We start from the raw sequence: 21,590 nt of genomic DNA on the forward strand, positions 1-21,590 counted from the left end.
TTATCACCACTTAATTTTCTTTTTAGAAAAATGACACGCAGGTAATATTGCAGGTCAGTATTTGACAAACGTTTTTTCCTTTTTGTTTGCAATACAGTATATTTAGATTATTATGTGATAAGCAAACAAAAATAATGAATCCCAGTATTCCTACATACATGTTTCCTTTGGCAAGTTGGCTAAGAAAAAGCGAATTGAGTACAAGACTCGACTTCAATGTGGACGAAAAAAAGACATCGTACATGCGTAGTGTGCTAACTATATACACACACACGTACGCCACAGGCAGGCCACGTGCTCGCGCTTGTGCACGAGTCTGAATATGGCATTGGAAGAGTTCGACAATGTTTTCCATCGTCAAGGTAAAAGAACCTAAACAAGCGTTATGCTGATTACTGACAATAACAAAGATTACGTGTACGCCAGCCCTTGCCTTCAAGAAGAAATTCCGTTAGTTTTCGTTTCATTCTGGATGATTTTCATGTAGTGAGCATGCAGCACAAGCCCCAAAGCGATTGTATGTCAACCTTGTCCCCATGGACTACCTCGTGTGTGAGTGGGTGCAATATGGCGGCTAACGATTGCCATGGGAATGAAGTTGATCACATGTACGATCGATTGCTGGTGAACAAGTATGACTCCCTGTATTCATTTTGTTACAAATTGATAGATACGGTGCTACAGTTCATTATTTGTAAGTAAGGGAACCCACCTACCAACGTTGATACGTTCAAACCAAACGTCCGAACAGTAGTCCCAGCGTGACGTGCTTTTAATACTGCAGTGTAAAGCATGGGAAAAGACTGAATTTTATCTCAGATTTTATTACCATATTTTTGGGGATCTAGATTACACAAGACTCAAATTAAGTAGTGCATGGCTTGATTTGCACCGCCAGGCCGTGCTTGAAAAAATGGGCCGTGATTTCACGAAACTTGCCGTGCAAAACAGGGCTGCATGGCTCACTAGCTAAAATGCCGTGGTAGGCCTAGGTTTTTATTTCAAGAGATCCAAAACTAGGAAAATGACTGTAATACATATATATATATGTGGCTGGGTCAGCACAGGATTCACTTACTACGGTCACCATTTTTATTATACCTCAGAAATTAGATTTTGTATATCTACTATGAGAAATCCCCTTCCATTATTAAGGCATAGTATTTCACACCGTCGTCTCAGCAGACGACTGGGCTGAGCGGACAAGGGTGTCTCAACAAACGACTTGTCTCACCAGATGACCTGTCTCAACGGTCTACTTGTCTCTCCTTTTTATGCACGGATGGTCGAGTTGTCTCAACGGTCAAGTTGTCTGAAGTCAAGTTGGCAAAACGGTCATGCTATTTAGCGTCAACAAGCATCAACACATACAACTAGCATCAAATAACATCGCAAATAGGCCCTAGGCCTACTGCATGGGTGATTTTGCACAATGGTAGAAAGGCACTGTAGGAAGGAAAAAGGGGCAATGCTTGCTCCTTTATTCTTCCCACAATGCCTTTCTACCATTGGGCAAAATCACCTGTGCAGTATTTGCGATAAGGCTTATAGCACGACCCTGGCAAAAGGTCCAGTTGTCCGGACCCCACCGTGTAGCACGTCAGACGCTGTGGTGTACATGTACGTGTAGCATAGAATTGGCAGGATCGTAGGCCTACATGTATGTAGTCTAGTACTCATATTTAAAACTTTTCTGTCAAACGTCGTGCTTCTGCTGCACTTAATTGAAGATTTTCAAAGTATTTGAGTTGGACACGGCAAAAGCACGACGTTTGACATGGGCCTCATACATTGTACAACTTGGACATCACCTGCAGTGCCTTTTGCGGGTTGGGGAGCACCTCAGTCCGCTGGCAGTGATACTGGTAGGAAAATGTCGCAGTGTGATGCCACTTCTATGTACCGCGTGTGTCACTAACCACCCATGTCAGAAGTACTTGGAACCAGACCATGTTGCAATGTCGCCCTCTGTTAGCAGCAGCCAGACAGTGATGAGTGGTCAACCCAGAACGGACAGCCATGTCTAATACAAAACAAAATCACTTAGGCTGCAATTCAAAATAAAAAAAATTGCCAAATCCTTATGGTCAAAAGATGAACGTGGGAAGCCCCTCATTTTCAGGAGGAGGGGTACGTTACGTCTTGTTCTCATCGTAAAGGTCACGTGGGCAAAGCACCACCTGGTTGTTTTACAATGTCTAGGCATCTTTTTAAAAATTTTGTAAATTAGTTTTTAGATGGTTTATTTCTTTTAATTTGTTTTAAGATGCTAGATCTAATGTCCCTTTATAATACCTATGGGTATTTTGTCATATTTTTGTTTCCAAGTGCTTTTTGGTATTTGATGTTCACTCTTTTCATTTTATTTTCTGCTGATTCACGTCATATTTTGGTACTTTTCAACTCTCTCATATGCATGCTCACACTGATGGTTATAAATTTGCTGCTTTCGATCGTTCTCAGCCTTTTTTGATCAACTCCCGCCAAATTTGAGTGATCAACTTCTTTTTAGTATTTCAGGGTTTAAAGAGAAAAAGAAAGCTTTTAACTAGCATAAAATAATAATTTCATATTCTTTTTTCTTTTTGTTTCCTTTTCCTTTTTCCCTGTCTCCTCCATGAGGGAGAAGCCACAACACTGCTCTCTTGTTTGGGTTGTCCTTGTTGCATTTCATGGGGAATTTTAGGTTTAAACACTTTGAAAGTGTCTCTGTCACTGTTTTGGTTATCCCTGCCAAAGGTTCTCCTAGATCGAATGTTTTTGTTTGTCTGTATATGTGTAGAGGTTGTTGGTAATCTCCCTCATGGACATGATCGGGATGTGTGAGAGAGTGTGAGTATTGCTGCATTGCACTGAAGGTTGGTAGTTGCGTTTTTGTGCTGTGTTGATAGTTTGCTAGAGTAGTCTGGCTGGTGAGGTGTTTTTCTGGTACATGTATTTTAGTTACTGTGCAATTATTTTTATCTCTCATGTAATGTATTTTGATGTTTTTAGGTGTGCCTCTTGTATGTAATTTGTGTATTTTTGTATGTCCTTTTATCTGGCAAATAAATGAAATGAAATTCAGTTTCAGCATCAAACGTCGTCTTTCAGCAGTTTTTTATTCGCCTCCCTAACTTTAGAATGGCCACGACGGCTGTACTTGGGTGAGTGAAGTCGAACGCCGGGGAAACAGAAATTAGAAAGTTTCAATCAATAATTAATTCTGTCCGTTTGTCCTCTTTCTCACCTTTCTGGTAGTCTTTCTTCTGTGTGTCCCGCAGTTTTGCGGATGTTTAATTTTCAGTTTTCGTTTGTTTACCGAATAAGATTTTCATTGCTCCCAAAACACAACCACATTTTAAAAGAGTGGCAACGGACAAACTGTTTTATCATTCTTCAGAAAGGAATTGTATTTTCTATTTTCAATAGATTTTCTTCGTTTTGAGTCATTTTTACTGTGAAACCGGCCCTCGAGGTGATATTAAAGGGTGCATTCAACCAAATGGCTGTATTTCTGCGCGTGAGCTCATTACTATCTTGTGATCCCACAGGTTTTCACAATAAGACGTGCCATAATCAGGAGGGATCATAGAAATATTTCTATAAATTCCAAATATGGGACCGACAGTTTCCGGTTCGGGGTATTTCTTTCACAAAAAGTCCCAAATTGTGGGCCTATTGGATAGAGGCAGGGGCTACATTCAGAGCTGAGCGCATACATGTAGTTTTACTTCTATTTTAGGGTATCTTCGGGAAAATATGAATGAACAAAGAAATCGTGGCTAACCCCCATAAAATTGAAACGAAAAGTGATTGTCTGGCCATAATCTTGAATTTCCAGCAAAAAAACGGATTCCAACCTCTTCACGAGAGTCTACAGGCAGCGCTATTTCGGTCTGGTTTTGCACTGTTTTCAACAATTGGAGTGTATAGTGCAACCGTAGATTCAGTCCAATTACCTAACGAGACCATCTTGTCAGCAAAGTTAGACTAAACATTAGAATCCTTTGTAAAAGCAGAGTATTGTTACAAGTTTATTTCCTTTTAAATTACAAATTCGTTAAAATAAATGTATTTTGGTCTGTTTTTATTTTGGCTATTACCCAAAGACTACCATGAAATATAATTCCGTAACTGTTCGTCTGCGTACGAGACAACTGCACTGAACTGTTTTTCATGTATTTTATATTTTCAGAAGGGATAGGTCAATTTTTGGCAGGATTACCTTTAGGCCAGGTGAAGGAACACGCACTAAGGCAAGCAGTCTGCATTCGCGGCACTGCACACCGACATGACCGGCTAAAAAAGCTTGATCACCAGTGATCACAAAATGGGTAAAACTCTTCGGAATTATTTCCTATATAACCATCAACAGACAACCCATTCTGGGCACATCATAAGGGGTTGGGGAATTCATGCATTAAATAATGATTTACAAGATAAAAGAAATGAAGACTGCATTTTTACGGTGAAGCTACGTACCTGTGACTGCATGGTGAGTGGTGCTACGGTGACACGCACACTGTCAGTGGCTATTTCGTACGTCGCGCGGCCGTGCCATATGTTTAGCACAGAGAGCCTCGGTTTCAACCCGGATATGAGTTGAGGATGCATGATGGCCGTAAATGAACCAAGCAAATACAGCGCCCCCTGTAGTCTGAAGTTATCTATTTCGGACTTCACAATTAAGTCCGTTAACGGACAGCGTAAAACTGTACATGTACAATAGTGAAGATCTACCCAGAAGTACCCAGAAAAGTTGAGGAATTGTTTTGCGTTATGAAATGCATGTGCTAAAATCTGCAAAGTGAACCATTGACAAATGTACATGTATACGTTAAACACTTTCCAATACAGTAGTCAACAGTCCCAGAATGTCAACGAAATAAGTTTGAAAAAATTCGGCTCTTATCGATTCTCGGAGACAAGGAGAAATCCACGGGACCATGGTGGCCGCCGGATATAAAATTCATTCAGAATGGTCGGTATTTCCTGGTTGCATATTTGAACAGGTTAACATAAGCCTATTATCTTCCAACCTTTTTGGAAAAAACCTCCAAATTATTAGCTCTTGCCAATGCAGTTTTTCTCCGGGGATCATGGAGTGACCCTTGCACTTTATCCAACTTTTGTCTTGTCCAACTTTATTTTCCCAGCAATCGTGGGCTGGTTTCGATTACACTGCACGAACCTCGGCAAAAGTCTATAACAATTTATTGTAGTATCAACAAAAAGTCAATATTAGTCGCATAAATATCTGTGGGTGGTGATGGCAAATGACGTACATGGCCAGCCATGGAAATTTGGCAAGCGTGGGGGTGAGGGGACTGGATGCTGGCACCATGTAGGATTTGAAAGTTTTAAATGCTGCCACTTGTCATTGTTGTGTCCGATAGTTAAGTATTGTCTGTTCCTTTCGTGTGTTGGGGGATGAGCCTGGGACACACTGTAGACCTACATACAAGCCTTGGAGTTTCACCCAGTTACAACACACTCTTCAGCTTGCCCACAAACCCGATCTTTGTATGGCCGAACAGACTGAATTTGGGCCAGAGACTGCATGAGACAGCCTGACCACCAACATATATGTAGAGACAGGTGGGCACCAGCGAAGTGTGTCTCAGATTACTTTGCCCTCACTCAGCAAGCCTTGTACACCCTGGCGACTGCTCGTGTTGCAAATTAGGTCCCGGTACGCTGATTACAAACAACAAATAAATTTGTGAGAATCACAGTACCGCTCAGCTGACGTGTTGTTTAACTGCCCACCAAGTTAATTCTATCGAAAGCCAGCTTTGCAAGAAAAAGTTGAACGATTGAAGAGCTTGTGACGATCGAGGGTTTTTGCCTTCAAAGATAACGGCTCACTGTAAACAAAGGTATGTTTAACTGTCAGTTCATGGAGGTACCTCCATGGTCAGTTTCACCCAATTGTGTTGCACAGGGCGAGGTATAGTACCCCAGAACTGTGGAGTCCAGCTTCCGCCCCGCTCCCGCACGAACCAGAAGCTGGACCCCAAAGTTCTGGGGAATAGCCTGGGTGAAGTATTGCAAGTTTCCAATCTTATCTTTCAATTGAGTTCAAGCTGAAGTTCATAGCCAACTGAATGTTTGACTTGAATGCTCAGCAAAATTGCAGCTGTATACTGTTGGGATTATAATAGTGTATTAAAGGGGCACGCGCGGGCCTTTTTTCTCAAAATGTAGAGCAGGAAGAGAAAGCTTAGATTGTTTTGTGCAGTGACTAAGCCCTTTAAGCTTCCCCACTACATAGTAGTTGCAGACCCCGTATTAACCAGACACCATCAGTTCGACTGTATTTGACATGCATGGCGTGTGGCGGAGGTTAGTGGTACAAAATGGCCCACGCTTCCTTGCGTTTTCCTGTGCTTTGCATAGGCCTCAGTCCAACTCACAATCTGGAGTTCAAAAGTAAAGATGGCTGTCCATACGGGACCAAACCACATCTGCGTTAATTTTCGTTCAGCTTGGAAAGTTATTTGAGCATATACATGTAGCTTTCGCTGTATTCCTTACATCAGTGGCGTATGGGGGAGTGGCAGGGGAAAGCCCCCCCCCACATAGTTGCCTTTGGGGTAGAGAAATGAATGCGCCAGCATTTTAGAAACGATAGAGTTTCTGCGGGAGGGGCGATGGTTGACGATTCTTTTACGAATGAAAAAAAGGCAGTCGTTTTAAGAAAAAAATCCATTCTGCCCCTCCCCGACCCAAGACCTGGATTATACGTCCGAGAAGGATGAGTATTTTTCCAGACATTTTTACGGCTCTAGGCATTGCACGGGCACACATGCTACAACCGTCCAGCGAGTACATTGTTGAGACCCTCCAGTCAATGAGAGAAAACTCATGGTCCCGGCTCGTTTCTTTTTTTGAAGCTAGCAGCGTGAGTTTCTCACCACAGGTAAAATAAGGTAGAAAACCAAAGTCCAACTAGTCCATTGGAAGATAAAGTAGGTACTTGGGAGGAGGAAATTTCAAATTTAGACAGTGGGTCTCTTTCAATATATCACGCCCCCTACCGTGCAATCCTATGGAATCAGCCACGTTTTAAAAACTTTTATTGAACCGTGCTACAAACTATTCACACCACCGTTGACTTTCCATTTTGTGAGACTTTTTAAATCTTTGAACAGTAGAAACACCGACCTTTATATTTTTGAAAAAAAAAAACCTCGACGCTAAGTCTATACATTTTATATTCAGGTGGCCGTACAGGTTCACTGTAGATAAATGGACAAATTCTGAATCTTGATATGAGCTATAATAAGAGATAAAAGCATTCGTCATAAAAAGTGGTTGTCATAAAATAATGGAGATAAAAGACCTGTTTACTTTCAAAGACCGTTCAATCTACCACGACACTTCAAAAACTACTGGGTTATTTTAGTTCGCACCGTCGGTCTCAGCGGGATCCAGAATGGGACAAGTAGAGTGCATTTACACAGGATCTCGTAAAGATTAACGAAGGAGGATCTGTACCTGCAAGGGAGATTAAAGGAGGATCGACAAGTGCAAACCCGGGGTCGTTCGATCCGAATCTGAGGACAAACGTTCCCGATCCCCCCTTGCGGAAAGGTAGTCATGTACATGGCAGGTGTTGAATTCAACCGCGTACGTGTTCCATTTGCGTAACTAAGTCAGGGCATGGGGAACGCCTGCTGCTCGAGGCCTCTGCCCCTCGTGTGCCCTCACCGCTTCCTCCATGCCCCAGCTCAAAAATCAGAGAAGAAAAAACCCACTGGTACAGCCACCTGGAGGGTTAACTGTGAATAAACCCACTGAATGCCCACTTAAGAAATTGAACGCCCCCAAGTGTCCCTGCAAAATGCACCCCAGTTTAGTCAGTTTACTTTTTGATAACGTGTTGCGTGTATGTGTGATGTCATCTATGTGCAAACTAAAGCTAACTTGTTTACTTTCCAGACGGCGTTTGTATTTTTATAGTTCTTAAACTTGTTATCGTTTTGAAATGCGCTGCATCGAGGTAAAGATTAAATAAGCCTATCATTTCCTGACCCTGTTTACAAACATAATAGCTCCATCGCTGCGGTGTACACCTCTACAGTTAGAAAAACATGCAAGGCAGTTCGGTCTTATGAAAAGGATTTCACAAAATCGTTACTCACTAAACATTTCGTGAAGTCAAATAAAAAAACTACAGTGTCTTAACTCAGCGGTTAATGATTCGTGCTGTATGTGGGTCCAAATACGATTGGTACTGCATTAAGCCTTTTGCGAGTGAAATTTGAACAATTTAAGTTGATATTCCCCAGACTAGAGACTCTATTTTCGGGCAAGCATTGGCATCTCTTGAGTGGATCTCTAGAAATAAAAGCAATAGCTTGCCCTGAATCACGAGGTAAAGCAACAGTGTCTTTAGTATGGAGAATTCAAATTATGTTCATTTGAATTTAAAGAACTTAGAGTACCAGATCTTATTCAAATTTAACTCTCAAAAGCTGGTTGCCTCGCGATCTCTACTCAGGCATATTAATGGATAAGTGGAAAACTGTGATTGCGGCGTGCTGCCCTACAAGAAATCGATATTTTGGTCTATTGATCAGGGTTTATAATAGCTCGAACGTTTTGAATTCGGTTTGCAATGAGGTGGTATTTAACACGGCGATCATGTAAAATTCACGTAACTGTTCTGGTATCCTGCAGCGAAAGTGGGGTGTCAGGTTTTTGATGCAAAGTTTGCGCCAGAATGTAGGCCTATGCACCACGAAGTCTAAAACCTTACCTTAAGATGTCGTGAACTTTTGGCGTGGACATGCAGGGGGTTGTCCATGGGAACACTTGCAGATCTGGAGCGCAAGTAGACACTGAACCTGTCCAAAGGTTACGAAATATAAACAAATCGATTTCATGTTTGTGTTTAGTGGCTGTAGTGCGTTATGGATGTTTCAGGTGAATATTGTTGCCGTTATATATATGGCATTAGGGTTGTCTTGCAAATCTATCAGTGCAAGGTTTCACTTTAAACTGTTTCGTCTCTACGTCTATTTTGATCTGAGTAGTTGTCCGTATACATGGATAAATGCAAGAGTGTCGTCAAGGTGCTGTGGGCGTTCAGAACCACCATACTGCTGGTACTGATCCCTCTACTGGCATCACCGCTGCTGATTGTATCTGGGGATAGTGTAAGTATATTGTCTCTTTGAGATGAACACCTTTTTGGCGATTTCATCCTTGGCTCTGGCCAAGGCTGCATCCGAATGTCTTGTTTAGAGCTAGGTCTAGGTCTTCGCTCCATCGGAAATGCGTGGAGACGCGTAGACAATAGACCTAGCCGTAGCTCTGGAAGCCCGTTTCGGACACGGCGCAAGTTCGATCAGCGACATTGAGTCACCCACTGGTTGAGTTAACCTTGGGCATAGATTATATTTTGTGCATTGATTACCAGGGAGAATTGACCAGTAGTCAATAAATTGTTGCTGGTCAAACACGGCCTCTGCTGAAAAATTGGCCGGGCTTTTACCGTTTTACCGGTACCTCTATTTGTCAATGTGAAAAATTGGGGATCCCCTATGTCCCGGTACCCGTCAATGTGAACACGTCGTATATACCCCTGTCCCCCGATCTGCTTGCACCCTCAGCTGGTTGGTGGCTGCGTTGTTGCGCGAGTGGTTAACTGCTTGTACAGTATTTTTATTGGCTTATTTGTTGGCTGCCCATGTGCCTGGCTGTCTGCATGCTCGTTTGATTTATTGACTGGCTGGCTATGGTATACTGGCTGGACAGTTTTGCCAACTTGTTGGCAGGTAGTTATTCGTTTACCTGCGTCAACTGAATCGAAATTGCTTGCATTTTCGCTCTCACAGGTAGCCAAATGCGGCTGGGTAGTGATCGTCATGGCGGGCTACTGGACCTTTGAGGTGGTCCCCCTTGCCGTCACGTCTATCCTGCCCGTTCTCCTCTTCCCGCTGCTGGGGGTTCAAGACTCCGACGATGTGTGCCGAAACTACCTGAAGGACACCAACTTCCTGGCCATGGGCGGTCTGATGGTGGCTGTGGCAATCCAACACTGGAACCTTCACCGTCGCATCGCACTAGGAGTCCTTCTCCTGGTTGGATCCCAGCCCAGAAGGTATCTAATGCATTGATAAAGATAAATTCAGATCCAAATGCTTTCTAAAAAGAATTTGGTTGAAATAACCAATTGTGGTGGATATTGTGCCCAATTATTACTGTTTTGAATCTTTTGTGGTCTTAACAAATCGGTTTTTAGGGAGTGTTGTTGGAATTACTTTTGCTATTTATCAAACTACTGGAGCTTCCTTTTTACGAAAAATGCTCAGAACTCTTTACTTCTCTTAATCAGAGTTGGCAGTAAATGTCAACCATAAATCAGACCGATGTTAACTACCAAGCATTTCTTATTTATCTTGTAAGTAACCGATATTCAACTCGCAATTATTGTCAAGGGAAAACGTTTGTTCTCGAATTAAGCTCGATAATTGAAGGTTTATGATCGACCCACGATTGATCGTTGATGACTTGACTATAGCCCTGTAGCAGATGATCGAAAGTGCTGTCATTTGATGCCAGATTAATGCTGGGTTTCATGGCTGTGACTGCCTTCCTGTCCATGTGGATTAGTAACACCGCCACCACCGCCATGATGGTACCCATTGTTCACTCGGTCCTGGCCCAAATGGTCAAGAAAGATGGGCAGGTGAGTTTGACGGCAGTGTGGAAACATGTCTGAGCGGCCACACCATAGGCCAGCACTTTTAAACCTCCCTATGACCGAGAAGTGTGTTTGTAGAATATAAATACAGTCTGGCTGGAGGGGTGCCAGTAGTTTTGAGTGCGACATTTAAGTAGGCCTACTCGAATAAAACTTAAATGTCGCCATATTTGGGACACATGTGAGACCTAAACCATTGAGGCCGTAGAGGGGTCTCGCCTTAAAAAGGATGAGAGGCTGTTATGCTTTTCGTGTGCAGGCAATTGTACGTCCCGTAACTTTGATACATGTTCTTGTCTGGGGATTTGAATTTCCGCCCGCCGAACTCCGTATTTCTATCTCTGTTTGAGTTTATAAGGCCTGTCTAAAAAATTTATAAACGTGACAATATATATTGCGTTAACTTCATCATTAACAAGACGTGACCTGATATTCATATCTACAGAAAGAGGACGATACGTTGGAGAATGCCGACGCAGTCGCAGTAAGTTGCGACGGCGTACAGTTAGAGTTGGAGAAGGGAACTCAAATGCCGGAAAACAACTTCTCTTCACAGAGTGTAACTACTGAAGAACCGAATGGGATTTATAAAACAAGGTGGAAACCCTTCATTCCGTTGTTATGTTTTAATTACCATCATTGCCAGTATTGAAGGTTGTTAGTTATCAGCAGCTAATTAATACTGAATACAAGTGAACTCATTGAGCTTTGGACAATGCTGTTCGATTCTTGCATCGTGAGACGCAAATTTCCTATCCTGGTTTTAAATTGAATTGACAACTCTTCCCATTGACGAATGCTTAGCATTCTTGGGCTTAATTTAAAACCAAAAGGGTATGAGGGTTTTGAGTTGGGGATTTATGATCCCTAGCCTACTGCAGAGATCTTTATACTCGAAGATTCTGCGTCTTATGAGAAACGTTAATCTCGCAAGAGATGGATTTCTGTACATTTGTATATGTCCTGAATAATCTTATAACCGCTTTCTTGCATTTTCTACCTGTTACTCGATGCTGCTCGAACTTTCCTCTGTCGGCTTCCATGAACCTTGTGGCCTGGGTCCAGTCTTTATCATTGCCCTTTTTTCTGGTTTTACAACTTAAAAAAAGATTTCGCAGACGATGTTCTTAGTTTCAAAACTTTGCTTTGATAAGTTTTCTTTCTGTCTGCTTTCTCATTTATTTACGGGTGCCAGTCTCGAGGATGTGTTTGCATGTCCTTTAGGCTCTGTAGCGGGCCTTTCGGACCAGTTTCAAACTCGATTGTGAAAACTGCTTCGCTCTCCTCACTGCAGAGAAACGGACCTTGACGAGACCGACGAAAAGAATGCAGACCGACAGGAGGGCTCCTCGGAGGATGTCACTTCGAAGGGTGACGACGCCGCCAACGTCGACATTGACTTCGCCTCCCTGTCCCCTGCGGAAAACTCCATGTGCAAGGGCATGATGCTGTGCGTGTCTGCCGCCGCCTCCTTCGGCGGCACGGCAACATTAACTGGGACGGGCACCAACCTGGTATTCAACGAGGTTGTGAGCGAGTAAGTGTGAGCATGCTACCAAAAAGTTACACTATTTTTACCCTACTAGGAACTAGTTAAATGTAGCAAAACCTGAATATGAACTAATTTTCCCAAGTAAAAAAAGAAGCAATCAATTACAGAAACATGTCACCCTTACGTTGAAGTTTATAACGGGAAGCAATTTCTTGATGAATTCTGTGCGAATTCTATATATTTATTATATTTATCTATATAAGGCAGTAAGGTCGCCTAGTGCATAACAGTTTTCGATGAAAGTCAACAAATCCTTGATTTCTTTTGGAGTTTTTCCTTCCTTTTTTTTTGCATTGCGTCCCGTCCTGGTGTTGAACATTTCTGTGCAAATTTCCGTAGCATCTGAGAGCTGACAAAATAAGCTAATATTGGTCATTTTTCATGGTTTCTTTTTCTGTGTCACATGATGTATAGTTTGTACGGGGATGCTGCCAATATCAACTTCGCCTCGTGGATAGTCTTTGCTCTGCCGGCCATGATTCTCAGCATTTTCTGTGCGTGGTTCTGGTTGCAATTTTTCTTTCTGGATAGAAGGTAAAATCATCAACAAAAATCCAGCTCGAAGGAGTTGTCCTAGTTGGAGAAAAAGGAGCATTTTAATCACGTTTCCTTAACCACAGGAGAACAAAGGAATGTCCCCACTTGTGTGTGTGTGTGTGTGTGTTGGGGGGCATAGCTCTGATAAGAACAAATGCGTGCGCGCTCAACGCCCCGGAAAATTTTGGAGTAGGCCTATAGATGCTCTGTGGTGTGATCTGAGACAATTTGTGGCTACTTTAGCTAGTTGTTTTAACAAATGCTTGTGCAAGCTATTTATATTTTCATTTAGGTTTTGGAAAAAGTTGGGGGGGGGGGCTATTGTGATATAGTATCCCCCATTGGAAAAGTGGGTCCCCCGTCCACCACCGATTGGCGCCCATGCACGTAACGCACAAAGCCTATGCCGAGTACCAGAACCCTTAATTGCTGAATGGCACCAGAATGACCATGACATGTTGATCTTGTTGAATAATTTAGCGTGAATTAATTTACTTATGTTTTCATCTCTTTCAGTCTGTTCGGTTGCTGTCGAGAACTTCGCTCCTGCTGTTCGCGTAAAAATCATGACGCAAAGGCCGCCACCATTCGGGCGGTGATTAAAAAGCAGTACGACGCCCTCGGTCCAATGTCGTAAGTCTGCATCAGTTAATGGTCGGATGCTTCTTAATTCCAAATTCCGAATTCCAAACGCACAGGCGCAGTCCTGATTTGTTGAAACTGTAATTATTAAATAAAGGATGAGATTGCCTCTACCATCTTGCAAAAGTATCTCATATGGATGATTTCTTTTGTGCTGAATTCCGAAAAATGCCATTGGTAACTAGCGATGCTAATGATGGGCGGAGTGCACGGTTCTAAATGGTCGACAAGATAATCAAACCATCCATCATTCATGCGACTTCGGTCGAACTTTAGTCACGTTCACTTCCTTTCTCGCTACCAGTGCCGTTGCGTGTCATGAAATAAGTATATTTCCTACAGCTCTGAACTGAAGAACCAAAGCAGCTTGTAGGTGATATAAAACATAATGTTTTTAATTCTTAGGACGTTGCCTTTGCATTTTTTATTGTAAAATTTTTATCTTGCTTAGCAAGTATAAGAAAAAATAAAATTAAAGTTGAAGTGTCACTTGAACATTCTTTAGATTGGTTCCTCAAAGTTCTCTCAGAATTATCTCTGTAAATCATTGCCCCCCCCTCAAAAAACAAACAGTGTTAAAGATAGGCCCTTGTTTCCTTCTTCCTTGATAATAGGTGGGCCGAGGTCTGGGTGCTAATCCACTTTATAGCCTTGGCGCTCCTGTGGTTCACGAAAGAACTGGCATTTATTCCCGACGCCAATGGATGGGCGGAGCTGTTCCCAGTCCCACTGTGAGTATGACGCCATCACACGCCCGAAATACTCCCACTCAGAGAGGAGAAATTGAAAAGAAGACAAAACTGGATATAATATATAACTGTAGTACGTTTGGTTTGAATGAAGGTAGTCGACAAGGCACCGTAGGTGATCGTGTTGTCCCCAAATAAATAGCGTTATAGTTTTACAGCATCAAAAAGCACAGGAAAACGATGTGTGCCGCCATCTTGTCATATGTTCCGGAGGCGATGTTAGCGTACGCGTTGTTGACAACTTACTATGCTTGTGTGCTAGACCTCTACCGGATCAGTAAGAATTTTGATCTGGATTATGTGTATTTTTATTTTTATGATATTGTGAGGTGTGGTAATAGGAAGTACACATGTATTTATATAATTATGTGCCAGTTACTTACACACTGAAGAGCAAACTGGTTTTGATGTAAACTTTATATTGGCTATTGACTTTCCGCTACTTTTGGAGAAGCATTAAATTATTACAATGTCATGCATCGCCAAGGGAGTAACTAGCGACTGAATTGAAAGGACTGGGGTTGCTGTAAAACACTGTATGATCAATGATCCCCAGCAAATATCGAAAAGGATTGACCTGCATGTCTGCTCCTTTTTCAGGTACGTGACTGACGCGACGGCGGTCGTATTCATTTGTTTCCTTCTGTTTCTTTTCCCCTCCACGCTGCCAAACATGTTCTGCTGGCGAGGTTAGTTCGACAGTCTCGGGTCTGAGGGTTTATCTTCCAGTGAAGCCTTGTATACGCCGTGAAACCACCGGGGGAGCAGTCTCTTTAACGAAGAGCTGACTAGGGAGTTCAAAACTAGCGGGTGTTAAAAACCTCAGTTACCGACTGGTTGCTTGAAAAAAACATCGCTAATAAAAAATTGTGAGCAAAAGATCATGTCACACATGTTGGAGCCTTTCAGTCATGGAAGGAGCATTTTGTCAGGTACTGCACAGCATGTCGATGACGCTTTTTATACAGCTGTTACAATGCTTAACGCTGTTCGCCTTGGGGGTCGCTTTTTAAGTTTGTCCTGTGATCTTTAATAGTCTCTGATGAACAATATTCGTCACTTTTACTTTTTCTTCTGTAGACGGCACCAAACTTGGGCCCCGCACTCCGTTGTTGACATGGTCTATCGTGCAAAAGAAGCTACCGTGGAACGTTGTACTGCTCCTTGGTGGCGGGTTTGCCTTGGCAGACGGTTGTAGGGTAAGATGTCAATAGGTCTTTGGCAACCCAACATCACATATTCAAAATGCTTTGCAGTTTGCCCTCTGTGATGACTGCTTTTTTTTCCAAATCCAATACTTTTCAAAGTTCCACTTATTTTCGTTTCCCCATAGACTGTGTATGCATTTAGTTTGTGTATTTGCGCATGCGCAATTGTACCATATGGTCGTCGGCCTGAAAACTGAGTCCCGCGGACGACGCATATCGGTGGTGACCCATGTGAGGAATTTGTCCTGCCATTTCCCTTGAAGACCTCGTGTGTGAATGAATTGCCAAGAATCTACCAAATATTGATATTTAATAGCTTCTGATAAGAAAGATTTCCGGAAAATAGATAAGTGAAAAATGTCAATTTTACGGATTTTAAGGATAATTATGAAAAAAGCATCGCTTTTTACCGTACTTTAATGTGTCTAATTTTCACAATTTTGCCCGGTTTACCTTCAAGTAACTTTGATGCCACACGAAAGACTATTAACTCCTATGATCAAACAGTTTATTACTTCTAGGCAAAGAACCTTTTTTGAACTTCACTTCGTTTTTCATTGGGACCCAATATTCGTCGTTTTCCGTGTTTTTCACCTTACTTAGTGCCCAATTTTCACACTTTTTTCTGAGTCCCCTCAGGTCATCGATGATACTGTCTGGAAAACTGATGGATCGTTTGTATCCATTAGTTCATTTCTTCAAGATCGAGAGCCATTTGTCTGAAATGCAGTCCCTTTTCATGCAGATTCAAATTTCTGCACTGAGTCCGACATGTCCGACAGCGGCCAAAATGAGATGTCCGGATTCTGGGCATGGCATACACGTACACACACACCCACACACACTTCACCCCTGGATACGAGAGCGTTTAGGTACCAGTTGACTTTTACTGCATTGCACTACAATGACGCCAAATTGCCCGACTAAATGGCACAGACAAAACATTCCGGTCTCATTCATACGGTTTCCTTCTTGCACGATACTTTCTCATTTTAGCGTTCATGATATTCCTCACTATTAATTCACAAGTAGAGAAATGTCAGGGGAAACCCGACCAAACTGAAAAAAAATCCCCTCTGAAATGTTGGCTTCACTTCCAACTTCTGACTCTATAATTCTTTGGAAGTACGTGAGAAAGATGGGCAAAAATTCGGCAGAAAATGGTTTTGTATCGTGTGCAAGTTAGCAAAAAGGGAGTGGTCAAATACTAATCGGTTTATAATTAAGGGGCAAACAACTATATCTGAGCTTGATGTTGATCGATTACTTTTGGGGTCCACCTGCCCGAGTCAAGAGCCACTTTACTGGCTTCTATAATGGGATTCAGTACGCATGCGTACAAACTAAGTGAGGGGCAAGAACATACGCGGTTCGCGACAAGGGTTTGAAATTTGACTCGGTCACGTGTGTGGCTATTGCACGAACAACTATGAAATGCATGCGTTACGGTCGCATCTCTACAAACAAAATGAATACAGGGGGGTGTTTCTACTCGAGGCGGATTGGCTCAGTCGAGAGTCACCATCGCGTGTGTTCAACACCATGTGGCGTTCAATACACGAGTTGTGTCCCATAAAAAGTGTGGGGTTGAATTCCAACTCCCTGGTGTTGAATTAACCTGTGCAGTGTTGAATTAATACCACCCAGCGTTGTATGAAAACCCTGTGTCGTCAAATGGCTATCCCTTGGTGTTGAATTGACATTGTGTGATACAGCATTGTTATCATGTGTTGTTGAATTAATGCTGCATATTGTTGTTCTCTCCCGAAGTTATATCTGTGGCTTCTTGGACTTCGACAGTTTATTGCTCCTAGTGTCCATTCTGAAACTTAATTTCCAGGAGTCCGGATTGTCTCAGTGGCTGGCCGATCAGTTCAAAGTTCTCCAGAACATCCCTGCGCCAGTCCTCGTCCTCGTCATTACCATCGTCATCTGCATCTTCACAGAGTTCACCAGCAACGTCGCCACGGCAACCATTTTCCTGCCTGTCCTCGCGTCGTTGGTGAGCATTAGACGTGGTTTTAAGTAGGTTGCAGGCTGTGTTTTGTCCGTCGGCGCCCCTATGCTAGCGCAGCGCTGGTTACATCAGTTTTAATATCAAGTATACCGAGTTTCAAGTTGCCACATTGGAGATTGTCTGTCACACAATGCATGGGTAGAGTGCGGTATCTGCCAATCACGTCGCGACGCGATCGGCGCGGTGCTGAGCGAAAAATACCCGGCTATTATGGCTGGAAATGAAGTTTACAGTAGAGCTGTGCATCACAATCGAGAGCCCCGTCTCTGCGTGTTACCCGTTGCCATGTTTCTCACGAACTGCGACTTGGCCTGGCGCTTGTGTTAAATAGAATTTATCGACGTTGGCCATTCAGTGCCAACCGTGACAGAATGCATTCAATGATCGGCCGAGTTCCAGAATGATGGTTAGCCGCATCATTTTGTGATACAGGGCCGTTTTCCAATACTCAACTTCGTCTCCGTCTCAGGCTTCGTTCCCAAAACCAATCTCCTACTGTGCGCCCGAAGCGTTTAAATTACATTGGATTACTGTATTTTTTGGTTCTCTTGCATCTTATTTGATGAGGCACTATTAGACTAATTACTGCGCTTACAGCTAGAAAGTCAGCTAGTAAAAAAACAGTTGAAGCCTTAGACGGAGCCCAAGTTGAGTATTGGAAAACAGCCCAGGATATAACACATCATTTTTTACTACCATTTATCATTCAACAGGGTGGGACATGATGAAATTTAAGGAGTGTCCCAACCCAGTAGCTATCAAAAGTACGATCTTTGGAAAACGACATGCAGACAGACCACATGACCAAATGTATAAAACTCTGTCATTTCGGCAGATTGAGGTGTAGAATATTTCCAGAACAAAATGGGAGACCTATATAAGCACAGAGTTTTTCCTGGAGCAAATCATGAAAATTCCGACGATGTAAGTTTTCAACCCTATGCCAGGGTCAGGTTTCACTCATTTCAACAGTTCTGACATTCAGCGCCAGAGGCTAAAAGGTATCTTTTGAAAGATACCAGCAGGTGTTTCACCGAGCTTGGTTGAGATTAAGCAAAATTGCTAAAGGCAACGCATAGCTGATGTGAATTTCAGCGTGTCTACCCTGCGAGGTAGAATCAGGTGTCCCTAGCGAAAGCAAAGCATCGGCGAAAGCCACACGCCCACGAATTGGAAGACATATAACATTGAAACAAAAAGTTCCTTCATTTGCGTCATCATGGTTGTTTGTTAAGAGACGCACCACGCTGTTTTGCTTATTACAGACCAGTGGATCGGCCTTCATATGTCTGTGAGGGCTGTGGATCTTTCGTTGCGTTGCCATGGTAACTCAAACAGCACTTTAATATTGCTAATTTATCCTTGTACAGAGCAGTGCATGTTTTGCAAAGAGACCTGTATTTTCGCCATAAGTGTGGTTGTTGTCTAAAAAAATGGATATGGTGAAGCAGAGAAATTCTAGCTCTTAAGGAAAATAAAAACTCAGTTTATAAAGTTATCGATGAAAACTAATATGTTTTGCATGAGAAACGTGTAAACCATTTTATGAAACATAAACTCAGAAAAGATGAAAATCATTTTCTTCGAAACCTCCCCTAACGTCAAAAACTACACAACAAGAACAACCATATCAACAACAAGAACCACAAAAATAACGAACTAGGATCCGGAACAGGAACAACAGGAGCAGGAACAAATATAAATGCAACAGGAAATAAGCACATTCCACAACTTTCCACAACTGGACCCTCCAATCTCAGAGTTTATATCCGAAATTCCTGGCAGTAAATCAAGAAAGTGTTATGGTTTTTTTCTCCTCAGGCTGAAAGTATCTGCGTGAATCCTCTTTATATTATGATTCCGGCGGCCCTGGCTTGTTCCTATGCCTTCATGCTTCCTGTTGCCACACCCCCGAATGCTATTGTGTTTTCCTACGGCACAATCACCGTCGTCGACATGGTGAGTAATGTCGTTTCTCCACCCGAAGACAGATTCGTTAGTCGTTAGGGTGTACAATCTCACACACCTAGTGTGGATCCGTGAACAAAAAGATGTCCACATAATGCAGGTCCACAGGGTTACTCCCCTTCTGGAAAACAGGCTGAGATGCTGTGTATTTTATTTGTGGAGTGCAAACAAATTTTAATGCATTTCTTTGACTTTCTTTACTACGTCATATACGATTCCAAATTCGACCATAGAGCAAGGAACCTGCTCTGTAGTTTGACAGTGCCCATTCCACATAGTTTGCTATCTCAAAATCCAGTCACAACCTTGGTAGAAGGCACGTGATATTCACAGCAAGGTAGCCAGGTTATCTCGTTGAAATAACTAGTCACCATTTTGTGTTTCTCTCTGCCCTGGGTAGGCCAAGGCAGGAGTGGTGATGAACATCATCGGGCTTATCATGGCGAACGGCCTTATCAACTCGCTGGCGATACCCATGTATGACGTCTTCAACTATCCACCCTGGGCCCCCAACTCAACGTGTCTGGGCTAGCAGGGCCGGGCGAGATTCTCCGCGTGTGCCGACGCGTCCGACCCATCGCCCTTCAGATGCGGGAGATTCCTCTTGCGGATGCAGCCTTTAATTGCATGCTTAACTGATTGCTAATAGTAGCCTGAGCAATTCCCAAAGGGTGTACATACATTAGCGTTGTTATGGTGATTGAGAAGAATTGAAGTTATTTAAAATCTCTTTTTTAAGCCTGGATGGAAAACATAATGATTGACAATTGTACGCACATACTGCACATAACACATCAGTGTTATTTCCCTTTCAGGGCTGTTTGGTACTGACCTGTATAGGCCTACCTGAAAGGGAATGACGTACACACCAGAAATTTAAAAGCAACCCCCCCAAAAAAAGAAATAAGGAGAGAAAGGCGATTTTAGGTCTATCTTATTTCCCTCCCCTTCAAAAGCGGGTAAGAAGCTCCCAAATGTAGCCTAATCCCAAAAGTGAGGCCATAAAAGGTTTTTTAAAAAAATCCAAATTTTTGGGCCCCTAAGAAACAACACCTCCCCCAAATGGTTCTGTAGCCACCCTTGCATGCTGCTGTCATGAGCAATTTCGACAGCTGTGAAATCCATGTCTTTATGACCTCACGTGTACTCGTTTGATGAGTACCTGCGTCACCATCCAGAAGTCTTTCGATGTCGCTTCAGTGGGTGCCCGCCCCCCCGCGACTGAGGGCGTATCCGGACCAAATTTTTGACGCGGGCAAAATTGTTAGGGTGGCCAATAGTTTGGGACATTATTTTTATGTAACATTTTATGGCCTTCCTTGGGGGTTGAAGCTACATTCTTGGACGTCTTTGCTTAAGAGGGAAGGAAGAAAAACGACAAAGCAAAAAACCCACCCTTCCGTTTTTTTGTTTTGTTTTTGTTTTTTGGTTTTTTTTTGTTTTTAATCGTTGGGCTTTTTTCTCGGGAGATGACCTCCGTTGGTTCCCCAGACCAACCCTTGACACTGATATGCTCTTTTTGTTTTTAAATTTCTTCAAAGACGGCAACTATGTTTACAAAATGGCTGCCTGTCCGTAGTAGTGGGACATGATAGATAGTTCCTAGGAGGAGCAATGCGCTTAATTTCCGGCAACATCCGGAATGGGTCATTTAGATTTTCTCAGTTTGCTTGAAAACAACTGTCTTTTGCCAAATCGAAGGGAGAGATGGAGAGAATTTTACTCGCACGCATGCAGATCATATTATACTTGTACACGGTCATGGGTTATATTTTAAGCTCTTTACCGACAATTTATTTTCCTTTTGTGTATGGGTTTCAGTTTAAAACTCACCATGCTGTGCATGGCCGGGATTAAAATGTTTGTAATATCCAATGCTGATGAGCACCAACCAATAAATAGAATGTATAAAAGTAAGTTGGATTGCACATGCTGATATGTTGCCTGTTCATGTTTGCTATAGCATTTTTATTTTATCTGAGGACCTCAGGCCTGAGCTTATTCCTTTCTCTTTTACAGTCTCAACTTTAAAATTTTAGTTAAAATACGTTGTCAACATCATTTCGCGGTGGAGATAAAATTTAATAATGTTTGCAAATGTGGTTGGAATTTTAAATGTACGTGTTCGGGCATCATAATGAATAAACGATATACACCGGCCTTTTTGATCATGTATTTGCTGAATAAAAATGCCACCTCTGACGACATGCAGGCAAGGTAA

General features: G+C 42.6%; 1 protein-coding gene and 1 long non-coding RNA gene across 22 annotated transcripts in view; one reads left to right on the forward strand and one right to left on the reverse strand.

Moving 5' to 3' along the window:
* LOC110980701 (uncharacterized) overlaps positions 1 to 4,739 on the reverse strand; it is a 47,740-nt gene extending 43,001 nt beyond the window's left edge. For 2 of the 21 annotated variants that reach the window (XR_015426377.1, XR_015426376.1), the window contains exons 1-3: positions 4,465 to 4,637; positions 1,812 to 2,023; positions 717 to 778 (exon numbers count right to left, since the gene is read on the reverse strand). This is a non-coding gene — a long non-coding RNA (uncharacterized LOC110980701). Of the gene's footprint in view, positions 1 to 712; positions 779 to 1,790; positions 2,024 to 4,464 lie in introns of all 21 variants that reach the window. The other 19 variants (XR_015426384.1, XR_015426381.1, XR_015426380.1 and 16 more) reach the window with 19 other exon arrangements.
* Positions 4,740 to 5,299: 560 nt separating this feature from the next.
* LOC110980641 (Na(+)/citrate cotransporter-like) lies at positions 5,300 to 21,590 on the forward strand. The gene is made up of 14 exons (XM_022237517.2): positions 5,300 to 5,861; positions 9,024 to 9,146; positions 9,828 to 10,093; positions 10,555 to 10,681; positions 11,142 to 11,293; positions 11,991 to 12,233; positions 12,663 to 12,782; positions 13,302 to 13,418; positions 14,042 to 14,158; positions 14,777 to 14,865; positions 15,257 to 15,375; positions 17,225 to 17,386; positions 19,223 to 19,360; positions 19,770 to 21,590. The coding sequence occupies exons 2-14, from the start codon at positions 9,036 to 9,038 to the stop codon at positions 19,899 to 19,901; spliced, it is 1,893 nt and encodes a 630-aa protein (XP_022093209.2). The 5' UTR covers positions 5,300 to 5,861; positions 9,024 to 9,035; the 3' UTR covers positions 19,902 to 21,590.

The sequence above is a fragment of the Acanthaster planci genome, linkage group LG09 (assembly GCF_054643075.1).
Source record: "Acanthaster planci isolate LZ-2023a linkage group LG09, COTS_SCS, whole genome shotgun sequence".
NCBI classification, from domain to species: Eukaryota; Metazoa; Echinodermata; class Asteroidea; order Valvatida; family Acanthasteridae; genus Acanthaster; species Acanthaster planci.